Source organism: Tyto alba, unplaced genomic scaffold, assembly GCF_018691265.1.
Source record: "Tyto alba isolate M040663 unplaced genomic scaffold, T.alba_DEE_v4.0 Super-Scaffold_29, whole genome shotgun sequence".
Classification (NCBI taxonomy): domain Eukaryota; kingdom Metazoa; phylum Chordata; class Aves; order Strigiformes; family Tytonidae; genus Tyto; species Tyto alba.
Window position 1 is genome coordinate 3,384,356 of NW_024881303.1, and position 12,471 is coordinate 3,396,826.

Consider the following 12,471-nt stretch of genomic DNA (forward strand, 5'->3'; position numbering starts at 1 on the left):
TCATCCTGGGGCTGGAAAAGGGGCTTTTGGAGAAAAAAAGCGATCGCTTTGGATGGGTTATGAGCTACAGAGCAGCTGAAATACAGAAGAGGTGTTGAAGCAATTAAAAGCTGCGTGGCTTAGTTATAAACATATCTTGGTGTGCTGTGGGTTAGTGCCAATGCCCAACAGTCGCCCCCAGAATCACCCCCCCTCTCCCTTACAGGACAATTAAGGAAGATTTAATGACTGGTCCGTGCTGACATCTAGTGCCTACCGTGCTCCACTACAGCCAGCAGCCCCCAGGGCCGGAGTGGGGACCAGAACCAGCCCTGGCTGCTGCTCTGGGGGTGCTGGAGCCGGGGGGCCGGGGAGCAGGGCAGCCTCTGCACCGAGCAGGAGAGAGAAAAGAGGGCAGAGAAGGTAAGGCACAAAACTGTGCCCTCCAAGGAGCCCCGCTTTAGCTTTCATTCCCAGCTCAGGGCTCGCTGGTCCCGCGTGCACCTTCCCGAGCTCTGCACCACGCCAGGCTGGGGCTGCTCAGCACATCCAGCTGGCCCGAGACCGTCTTAGTGTTCTGCTCCGATCCATCTTCAAAGCTAAAAAGAGAATAAGCACACACAAGTGCTGCTGTTTGCTCTTACCCTCGGCCTCGTACTCCTCGCTGTCTCGCGTCTTCCAGTGCTGGGGAGAAAACAAAAGGTTCCTGAGTTATTACTATTGCAAGACATCACCCGTATGAAAGAGACTCTGCGATCAGCATCAAACGAGCTACAGGGCTCCAGCAATGCCGCCAGGCTTTTATCTCCCTGTTCCCCACAGGCTGGGCTGGCAATCCACGGCTCTTTGATGCTGCTTTTTTTTTCTGGCATGCAAGATTCTTCGGTGGGGATAAGCCACAGCTGCAGCAAAAGACGCCTAAAGCCCTGCAAATGACCCACGAGAGGTGACAGATCAGAGCCCGGCAGGTTGACGGGGAGGGAGGGAGGGAGGGAGGGAGAGCTTTGCCCTCCAAGCAACCCCTTGCTGCTTGTCTTAGAGGTATTGATGGTCGAGATGAGGATGCAGGGAAGATCATGGGCTGCATACAGCCGCCACCCGAGTTCGGGTTATCCTTTCCTTCCAGCACCCTGTTTCCCCCTGCTACCAGCAGCCCGTGGGGGTCCCGCAGGCAGCTGCCTGCAAGCCGGCACAGGAGCGCAGCACACCGAGCCTCCAGCATCCCCTCCACGGTTGGCAGCCCTTGGAAGAAGCTCGTGTGGCACCAGAGTCCCGGGCACCAGCGAAAACAGGTAATAAAGCTGCAGGGAGCCCACTCGTGCACACAGAGCACCTGCGATTTGGGAAATTAAGCTTTTGCTGCTTTACGCTTCCCATTTTGACAAGGGGTGCCCATCTGCCTGCAGAGATTGAGGGCCAGCAGCCTGCACTCAGCCAAACTCACTCCAGAATGCCTCCTCTAGCTATTGGTGTAGGTCAGGAGATGAAGAGATGCCGCCAAAAAGCTCTCAGCTGAGCTAGCTAGAGAAAAAACATACACTTTGCTGGTCTTGAGCCATCCTGCTTCCTCTGTGGCAATACAACATCAGCTCAGGCGGCACCAGGAGCAGGGCAGAAGCAGGTTGTTTAAAATGATTTTCTCGTGTACTACACGTTGTCATGTCTCTACCACCCTTGTACCAGCTGAGGGTATTTACTCACACGCGATGCTCAGCGATATTAACTTCTGGGTTAGCAGCAGCATCGGCAGATGTTACTTCCCCACCGTTACCAGTGGATACTTCTGCATGCACGTGACTGATGGATTTGAATTCAAAGTCACCCAGGACGTAAAGAGGCTCTAAATCATCCTATAAAAGTTCAGTACGTCTCATTCAGATTACAGCTAAAAGCCATTAATCTACAATGTTACCATGGAAACTGGATTAGGTCACTGGACTTTTTTTAGCTCTGCCGCTTGCTCCCGTTTCACCTGCTGGACCAGGCAAGGGCTGTTGGCTGGTGCCGCAGCACCTCGATGTACCCCCTGGATTTTGGGGCCAGCCACAGGGCAGGAATCAGGGAGAGCCTCAGATGGAGAGAGGGGATTAACCTTTGCTTTCCCAGGCAGAAATCAGCCTGACAGAGGCGGGAGGTCACAGGCAGGGCTGGAACCTGCGGCTCTGCTGGATGTTCTGGACAAAACCAAGAACGTATATAAAATATTGCACTAGAAAGCTGCAGATTTTGGCCCAAACAAGTGCTGCCCTGCTAGCACCACCACTGAGGCATTAATGTGGCAGATTCCTGGTTTGCCTGATAAGCCATCAGGGCGAGCACACAAAAAGGAGCTGAGGCAACAAGTACCATCAAACTACCGCCTGCCATGGCAGAAAACAGCCTTTGTTTTAAGTCAGCATGGCCTATAAGACAAACAACCCCAAAATGCAGGAGTTGACCCCGACCCAACCCGTAAGTGCCCATACATACACAACGGCCAACTTGGTGCTGAGAAAAGGTGTCTTGGGTGCCAGAACAAGGTACCACCCTGCAGCCACGCATCCTTGTCCATGGCGGGGGGGAAACCAAGGGGAATCTGGGCAGTGATGCTCAGAGCGGGGGATGCACTGCTGCCTCCAAGTCTTTTTGCGTGAGCAATGTATAAATTTTTATACAGAATTAGGTCTAAACTGTTTAGCAGCAGACCCTCTCACTTCAAGGACTCGCCTCAAAAACCAAGAGCCCCAAACCACAGCGTGCCCCCTAAATACCAACAACCCGAAAAAGCTGAATATAAGAGAGCGGGGGGGGAAGGAGGTCCGTGGGCTGGTATAACCCACTGCCACCAACCCCGGGGAGCTCGTGTGACCTCCCTCCCCACACCCGGGCCCCTGCTGCGGAGGGCGAGGGGGTCCCTTTGTGCGGCGGGGGGCTGGGGGTCGGCCACCGCCCGTGAGAGGACAAAGCGGGGGCCGGAGCATCCCGATGTCATTGTTTCCCCCGGCCCCGACGGTGCTACAGCTGGATGCGGGTCACACACACACCGCCGTGCGGGAGCGGGGATCCCAGGAATGCATTATTATCATCATCATCATTATTTGGGCAGGCGTGTGTTTGGCCGGGCTGAGGAGCAGATGGCCACGGCTTTCAATGCTCGCCGCCCTCCAGCTCGGGGCCCGGGCGAGCATCTGCGGCTTGTGCTGTTTGCTCGCGGTGGCCTCTCCCCGTAATAAGGCAGCAACCTCTCTTCCCCCCTCCATGCCATCTGCTTCAGCGAGACAGATCTTTGTTCTCCGTCAGAATATATTGCTAATTAAAACGACGGTCAGGAGCGCACGCTGAGCCTCTTCTGCTTTGCACGCGGCAAGGTGAGCCTTCGCACCAGTGCCGACGGCCCCTGTTTTTCCCTCATGTTCTTGCCCAGAAATCAGCTCCCTGGTCTGGGCAGCCAAGGCAGAGACCCATAAAAGACAGCAAATCTCCATCCCCCGCTCTGCCGGTTGCTTTCAGGTACAAAGCCCCCAGAATCACATCAATAATGCACTTTTGTGGGGAGCAAGCGCCATCCTGAGCTGTTAACTAGAGATCCTGGCTTTACAGGACAGTTGCACTTCGGGACCCTCACGTTTGTACATCGAGGACCCAAAGACAAAGAGTTTCAGCCCGACCCTCCCAGAAAGTTTTGCTCTGAGAGGCCATGCCATGCTGGAAACCACTCTATGCCAAAGCAAACACAGGGATGTCTGAGGAGCAAGTGGCTTTGGTGGGCACCGAAGGGACACAGCTGGGGCACGACAGTGGTTTCTACAACCTATAAGTAGAAGGGACCTTCCCTGGAACAGAGCCAGCAGCTGGGGAAGGGGAGATGACAGATGCCCTAACGCTGAGGTTTGGAAGTCATCATGGCTTTAAAACTGGCCACATCTGGCGGGGTACCCAGGGGTGTGCTGCTGCCCTGCCGCCAGCTTGGGGTCGGTACCCAGCGGCCACCAGACCTGCTGCCCATCCCAGCCCTGCACCACCACCGTTCCACAGGTCATCATCAGGTGCAACGCAAGGCAAAAAGGAAATGAAAGCAGTATCACAGCACTTCCCGAGCCCACCAAGACCCATCACCCGTATAAAGAGCTTAGGAGAAACAAGCTCAAGTGGCAGCTGAGGCCATAGATCATAGAATGGGTTGGATGGGACCCCAAAGATCATCCAGTTCCAACCCCCCTGCCCCGGGCAGGGCCCCCTTCCCCCAGCCCAGGGGGCTCCCAGCCCCGTCCAACCTGGCCTTGAACCCTTCCAGGGAGGGGGCAGCCACAGCTGCTCTGGGCACCCGGGGCCAGCGCCTCACCCCCCACACAGGGAACAATTTCTGCCTTAGATCTCACCTAAATCTGCCCTCAGTCAGCTTAAACCCATCACCCCTCATCCTATCCCCCCACCCCCTGACCCAGAGTCCCTCCCCACCTCTCCTGCCCCCCCTTTAAGCCCTGGGAGGCCACTCGAAGGGCTCCCCCGACCCTTCTCTTCTCCAGGCTGAACCCCCCCAACTCTCTCAGCCCGGCCCCCCAGGGGAGCTGCTCCAGCCCCCCCAGCATCTCCGTGGCCTCCTCTGGCCCCGCTCGAGCAGCTCCGGGTCCTTCTGCTGTTGGGGGCCCCCGAGCTGGCCCCAGTACTCCTGCTCAGATGTGCAGATTTAACCACCGCAAACCCTCATGTTGCATTTCGAGGTGTTTTCACGGCTGCAGCTCCATTAGCACCACATCCATACAGCTAACCAGAGCCACTTGTTTCTCACCACCCATTAGCCTGGTAGCATCTGTGGGGACATATTCACACAGGTCAGAGGGAACCTCAGGATCCCTCCACCACCTTCTGCTCACGGCAGGGTCAATGCTGAATTCAGACCCAGCTACTCATGACTTTGTCCAGTGGCACCTGGAAAGCCACTGGGATGGAGGTCACGGAGCCTCTCTGGGCAGCCGATCCCATACACAGACCAGCCCTCCAGCCTCTCCTCTCATGTTTACAGGGATGAGAAGGGGAAGGAAGCCTCTCAGACAGAGCCCGAGCCCTTTTAATTGGCACCAGTTGAAAGAAAGTACCAATTAAGCCACACTGCCCCAGTTCTCAGGCCAGCAAAACACCCTGGGCTGGAGGCAGGTTTGTGGAGCACAGGCAGCAGCGTGTTTATATGTACAGCAGGAGAAAACTGGGCAAAGGCTGCTAGTTGTGCCGAGCCCCGAGAAGCCAACGCAACAGGCATCTCCAACACCACCCAGTGTTTCAGCCCTGAGACCCCCCAATACCTTCAAGCCACTAATTTCTATGCATACCAAGAAGATAATCTTTCAAAGACAAGACATCAATGCTGATAAAGTTGGAAAGTTGAGATTTTACCAATTTAGCCTGTTTTTTTGCTCAAGTTGCATGAGAATTAACCATCCCATCCACCCCAAAAGGTGCAACCAGGGTTCCCACCAGGAGACTCAGCCAACAGGGAGCACAGCGTGGTTACGTACCCGTTAATTGACTGACCTAGTTAATAAACTGGCTTTTTACACCTCCTTGACAGCTAAAACAGAGGAGTAAGATTATTGTGGCCTCTTCCATCAAGGGCATCGCCTCCCTGGGGGTTGTGGGCAGATTAACATTGATTTCAAGGTCAGGGCAGCCCATGTGGCCAGCACCAGGAGATGGATGAGCATCCCTGTGGCGGTAAGCAAAGGTTACCAAGAACAGAAGCTGGTTCTGGTGGAAAAGCTTTTCTTCAAGGTTCTGGTTTTATTATTATTTTTAAGCTCAGCTGCATAGGAATAACACTGGAAATCTGGAAACTGGGAATTTTTTCCCTTGCTTCCCCATGCAGGGTTGGGCATCCCCCTACGCAGGTGGCTGCAGAGTCCCCCCCATCTCCAGGAAAGCACGAGTGAAGCTGGGAGACAGAGGAGGAGAGAAGGCAGCAGCGTTTCCCCTTCCCACTGGAAAACTCCCACCGCACTTCCTGAACACGCAACTCTGAATCAACAACACTTGGCAAACTGGGGCAGGCTGGAACGAGCCCAGCCCCAAGGAAATGCTGCTGTGGCCGTAAGCTAACGCGCACCACCAAACCCAACCGCTCTTCACCTTTTGCTTTTCTGTTCTGGAGAAGCAAGGTTCCGGGGTTGAAAGCACTAGCACAAAGAGAGCCACAAATTTCGGTAACAAAAACAGGGGAAAAGGAAAATGGGGATTTTTGAGCAAGCAGATGTACAGGCGTATGTGGGGTACGGGGGCTGCTGAGAGCCGTGCAGCTCCCGGGGCGGTCGGCCTTTAGCTTTGGCGCAGGAGCCTGCAAGTTTTGCTAAGAAAATGAAAAGACTGGAAGGAGAAACTGGTGGCTCTGGATTTAGGGCGCCGTCCCAAGGCGGCTGCGCCGCTCACCCCCCCCTTCCCCGTTCCCTCCGCCAGAGACCGCCGGGATTTTGCAGCAGAGCTAATAGATGGGGAAGCGCTGCTTCTGCTCGTTTAGCCCCCGGCCCACACTTCGTTAGCCACGGAGGCGGCGTTACAGCCCTCGCTTAATTGCTGGCCCGCGCTGCAGCCAGGAGAACGGGGAGGCCAGCGGCGCCGGCACCCGGGGCACGTCGCCCTGCGAGCCCGGCTGCTCCCCGGCTCCCTGCGGATGGGAATTTGGGCTGGAACAAGGGAGGTGCCTTCACTGGGAAGACCCCAAGGACATCCAAACCACCTCAGGCCGGCGTGGGGAGCAGTGACATTTGGGGGGGGGGGGGGGGGGGTACAGCCCACCCCAGCGCCCGGCTCCTTCCCGCTCACCTCCTCGCAGCCGCTGGAAGCGATGTGGGGGGGACGCGCTTCCTCGCTCAGCGGCTCGATGACAGTCACCTCGGCAAAGTCCTCCACCGACTCCTGGAACTCGGGCAGGGACCGCCGGCCGTAGCGTTTCCCACCTTTGATATACTTGGGCTGCGCTTCTGGGGAAGAATCTGTGAAATTCAAGAACAAAGCGCATCGGTAACGTGATTTTTTTTTTTTTTTTTTTTTTTTTTTTTCCGGCAGCTCCAACTCCCGGGTTACAGCACACAGGGCTGGTTTGGCTGTTGCATTTTGAGCACCGAATTGCCACCGCTATTCCCCACGGGCAGGCATCAGCGACTGCTCCTTGCCAGGACCACTACCCTCACCATGGCATCGGGCCTGATGGGTTAGAATTGGTCCTGCTCAAAAAGAAAAAAAAAAAAAGGTAAAAAAAAAAAGGAAAAAAAAAAAAAAAAAAAGATTGGAAGCAGGGCTCCATCTTCCTCACCCTTCCCCAATTCCCAGATCATGTTTGCTCCCTTAATGGGATGGGGGAAAAAAAAAAAACCTTCAACCTTGCAAACAACCTCAGGTGGAAAGTCTATTAGGTCTCTCCTCCTTGCAGTAATCTTCATTACCAGCGATGGGCAGGTTTAATTAGGGACAGCGTTGCAATTCAGCAGCCCAAGTCTCCAGATTACGCAGACACCTGGGCGACCGCCGCTGCTTTCGGTGGATTTAAATCACAGCACGATTAAAAGCGTGAAAACAACCCGGTGAGTGGAAAAAAAATTGGGCAAGTTTGGAGGCGAATGTCTCCCGGGGGGGCCGACACGAGCAGCTGATCTGGGCGATGGCGGGGCAGGTCCCAGCTTGTGCTGCGCAACTAATGCCAACTGCAAGATCTAAATAACCCTTTGGAGTCGTCAGCTAATTACAGGGGGGCTCCGCTCGCATTCCCCGGCTCCAGCTTCCCGCAGCAAGCTCCTGCCTTCAGGGACTGAATTATCCGGGAGCACTCGCAGACAGGGATCAAAACAAAAAATAAATAAGCACGTTTTGGGCTATTTTCAGTGACAATCATCTGACGTCTGAAGCAGGGTACAAATTAAACGGAGGACCAAATTAACCAGGGATTCAATTAGGGAAAGGCTCTCTGCCACACTTTGTTTCAGTGTTTGCTAACCCTACCATCGAAACCCCCCCAGGACTCGACCGTCTTTATTTTCCGCCACTTGCAGTGCACCGAGGCAGCAGCAAGAGCAGCAGCTTTTTAAAATTTTATTTGCAGTGCGCTCTGGTACAAAATAAATGCAAGAGCACAATACTAATAAGGAGCAGGGAAGCTGTTCAATCATTGACAAACGGTCTCTAAACCCCCCTGCCCAAATGCCTCCTTGGATAATATTCCTTTAGATATGGAAGAAGGCTTCAAGCTTGTTAGAGGAAAAATATTCTGCAACTTAGCTATGCAATGAATTATAAAATACACAGGACTAGGAGTCCTTTGATTCCTCCAGCCTTGCACTCCATCCATCCATATTGCAGCTCTAGGGAGCAAACCCGGCGCCCGTGTTTGAACAAGGCCATTTTAACAAGATTTGCTGCAGCTGGGACTCGCACATGAAAGTTGTGTGATGAAGTGCGCCGATAGAAAAATCGCAATGAGACAGGCTGATTAAGCAAGAGCCCGAGAACAAAAGCAAACCTTATCATTCCTATTAAAGCCTGCCCGGTGGTGAACAATCTCCATCGAGCAGCTCTCTCTGAAATGCTAATATTTGCGGCTACTCATTCACCCATTTATTTTCTCCCTGCCATCTCCCCGCCCTTGCAGAAGAGGGCTGGGGGGCTTTGGTTTTTTTTTTGAGAAATAATTTTTCCTCCTCTAAGACAGGAACACACCTCCATGCCCATCTGTCTTCGGAAAGATGTGGGGTAAAATCAGCCATAATTTAGCAATAATGAAGCTATGGCTTAATTTCCTTCCGGATTTCTCAACGTTCAATGTTTCCAACCCCCCCCATCCTGACAGTGTGTTTAACCACTGCTGCAGCTGAAAATCCAGCTGTGTATGGAAACACCGGTACCTTCACGCCATGCCACCCTGCAAGTGCTTCAACAGCAAGCAGGGAAATGGGAGCATCTCCCCACTTTTATTTTAAGCATTTGGAGGCTGGCAGCTGATTTCTCTTTCCTCTTTGGTCTGAGTACCTGGGTGTGCCTGTTTTCTCTTTGCAACTGAAAAAAACACGATGCCCGAGAACATCCCTGGGAGGGAAATGTGACCCTTCCCAGTTTGAGAAGAGCAGAAAGTTCGCTCCTGCTTTGCAAAGCTCCGACTTTGAAATAGGCCGTGCCTGAACCCAGCTATCGAGGGGATCCCAGCCCAGGCACCCTGAGATCCCATTTCCAGAGCCAGGGCGCTTTCATTAACACTGGGTTACAGCTCGTCCCCTGCAAGCCCCCGTGCACCTTCGTGCCTTTGGCTGCTGGGTGCACCATGCGGAACAAAGCCCTTCTGTTACGGGGCCACGGGCACCGCACCAGCGTACGGGACCGCATCCTGCAGCCCCACCCCAGGGAGCACAGACCCGGCCCCTTTGCAGAAAGCCCCACGCACCATCATCTCTGGACTCTGGACTCCCATACAAGCAGCATCCTTTAAGCTCCTCCACCCTCCTGCTTTCCCGACCCAAACCCCAGAACAGTGGCCGGTGCCCTCGATGCTCCCACCATCCCCAGTATTTAGGGGAAGCTGAGCACAGGTGCCGGCAAAAAGCAGCAACCCCTGCTCCCCAAACATAGAAAGTTTGCTGACAAGCTGAACCGAGTTTCTCATTTCCAGCCAAAACTGATGAGAAAGGATGGAAAGAGCTGCTCAATCAGTGCTTTCAAAGGCACAGGAGGGAAACAGGAGGGAGATTGTCAAAGATCAATGCTTTCAGTGAGGCAGATGCCCATGAGACAGCCCTGTGTGCTATTTATCCCAAACACTGTAAAATATACCCCTGTATTGAACACTGAGATGAGGCTGCTCTTGCTCGAGTCTGACCTCTGGTACCCACTTCTGCACCCAGCAGCAAGGGGAGATGCTGCTCCTCACAGACCCCCACTATTGTGCAGCTGACAAGCTGCCAAGAAAGGTTAAAAGAAGCGAAAAAGAAAATAGGTCGAACCCTCCCTGTGTCCTACAGCCCTCGGCAATGCACGGGCTTAGTAAAACACACGCGCCGGAGCTGGGGCCTAATTAGACACTGGGGGCTGATCTGCCCCCCTGAACTGCCCCCGGGCTGGGGGTGAGAGCAGGAGCTGCTGAGAGAGCAAGGCTCTTGCCTCCCTACCCAGGGGGGCGGTTTGTGGCTCTCAAAGTGCCCCCTGAAAACAAACAAAAAAAAGCACCTAAAAATCTGCATTTCACAAGAACTCCCCCTGATTTAAGCACTGCAGACAGAAGCCATCAATTCCCTGCCTCCCTTCCCCTCCCTGTCCAGCTTGGCAGTTAAACCTCTCCATGGTTAGAGCTTTACACTTGATTTTCTGCCTTTCTGCGCTAGATAAGTCATTTCAAAATCCCACTCTGCTCTCAGATGCTTGGGGGGGGGGGGGGGAGCTCCCCTTGATGGTGAGCAGCATTTTCCTGGGCCCAGCATCAAAGCCATCGAGCGCAGACAAAAGGGGGTTTAGAGGAAGAAGACCCCCACACTGCAAGCCGGTCGTTTAGAGGCTAAATTAATTACTTTGCTGCTTAAGACTCGGAGGGGAGAGATCCTCCTCGTGGCAGCAAACAGCCTACTGCTGGGAAAAGCTAAATCCTAATCCCCTGAGACACCAGGTACTGCCTAAACTCCTTCTAGTCCCTATTTCACACTTCGGGCTCAGCAACCGAGGCCGAGAGAAGCGGCAGCTGCTGGGGATCCTGCCCAGGGCACCATGACCCAAACCCACGGTATTTTGTCCCAGAAGCATCGCCTGTGCCTAAATCACTCTCATCCCAATGGTGGGACTGGTTTTATACTTGTCCCCATCCAAGCCTGCTTGCAGAGCCAGACCTCTGCGACCGCCTTTCCCCCACGGTTGGGATTCCTGAAAGGGCATCACCCCTACCAGCTCCTCCTCGGGAGGGCAGTTGTGTTGTCTCCATGTACTGGGAAGAAAAAACAAAAAAACCAAACCAAAACAAAACAACAGCCCCTCACAACCGTAGGGAGGATGGCATCAAGCTGCTCTTTAATTTGTCCTGGGTGTTCCGTTAATCCTGTGCTCCACCCCAGTAATCCCTCCCTATCCATGCTTCTAACGCACAGAGATGACTTTATTTGCCATAATGGGGAGGAAAACAGCCTGATTTCCCCCTCCCCACCCCCAATCACCCACATAACTGATTTTTTTTTTTTTTTTTTTTTTTTTTTTTTGCTTTTCCTTCCCCTTAAATCTATTTTATTATCCCCAGACCCCCCCACTGCTATAGTGACCCATGGCCAAAGAGCATCAGTGGCAGCAGCACCCAGCCTGGCTCTTGCACTAAAATAAGCACTACTTTAAGACACATTCAGGATTTTTTTCTGCTTTCGCCAGTCTCCCCCATTGCTCTGCCCAGCCACGCCACTTCCCAGCAGAGCCGGGGTTTGCCTGGCTGGCCGATGCTCTGGTTTGCAGCTGGGTCTGTGTCCCCACACCAACGTCCCCAAGGGGACAGAGCCGATGACGGCAGCGCTGGGAACTCTGCCTGCCTTGGTTGTCAGGGCTGCTTCCCCGGCAAAGCGCCTGCAGCTCGCCAGGACCGTCCTCCCTGCCAGTCTTCCCTTCAGAAAGGGAATTTAGCCTCTTTGCCAATAAAAAAAAAAAAAAAAAAAAAAAAAAAAAAAAAAGTATCAGCTGCTCCCTGCAAGCCTGAGCGCCTCTTCCACCTGCTGCTTCCCCCGCAAAAAAGGGGAAACCCCCGACAGCCACTTCTGCAGGAGCTGCTTTTGCATCCCACGACAGTTTTGGTTCCTCGTCCCCAGTCCGTGGGTCACGTTGTGACCCCCGGGGCTGCCCCGTCACCCACGGGCTCCTCGCGCTGAGCCATCCTCCCCGAGCCGGCTGGGCTGCACCCCCGGGGACAAAGATGCTGTCCCCTGGCAGGTCCCCTCGGCCGGGTAGCCCAGGCTGTCTGGGGGCTGCGGGGGAGCAGCTGGTTTGGAGAGCAGACACAAGCCCTCTGGCTGCTCGCAGACCCACGGGACCTTCCCATCACCCAAGTCCCCGGGTAAAACCACAGCATCAAGGCACACGGCCTCTTCCTCGCAGAGCAAATTCTGCGGATGCAGCAAACAGCCTCAAAAAAAAAAAAAAAAAAAATCTGTGCTTCCCTCCCCCCCCCCCCCCCAAATTAAATTTTCATTTAAATGATATGATTTGGAGCTCTTAATTTTTCCCAAGCCTGGGGCGGGCTGCAACACCAGCATTTCCACCGTCGCTGACAGTTTTGACACCAACCGCACAAAGCGGCTTGTTCTCCAAATCTCGAGTTTGATCTAAATTAAAAGAAGCAAAGACTTTGGCATTAACCGACCTGTCAAAACGCATTAAAAATAAATGCCTCCCAGGCCTGCCCGGCGCAGGCTCCCTACCTGCACCGCATGCCCTTTGACTACCTGCCATGCAAAACCCAGCTGACAAACGTGTCCCCAAGGAGGGCTCTCTGCCTCCAACGCAGCCTCTTGCCGGCTGCACTTG

General features: G+C 54.0%; 1 protein-coding gene across 14 annotated transcripts in view; it reads right to left on the reverse strand.

Annotated features, from left to right (window-relative positions):
- The window catches only part of NIN (ninein), a 64,830-nt gene that overhangs the window by 38,117 nt on the left and 14,242 nt on the right, over positions 1-12,471 (reverse strand). For all 14 annotated transcript variants that reach the window (XR_006165892.1, XR_006165891.1, XR_006165893.1 and 11 more), the window contains 2 exons: positions 6,769-6,938; positions 624-663 (listed from right to left, as the gene is read on the reverse strand). Coding sequence is in view for 11 of the 14 variants with exons in the window: in XM_042799124.1 (XP_042655058.1) it covers positions 624-663; positions 6,769-6,938 (210 nt within the window). In the remaining 3 variants the exon portion in view is untranslated. The remainder of the gene's footprint in view (positions 1-623; positions 664-6,768; positions 6,939-12,471) is intronic.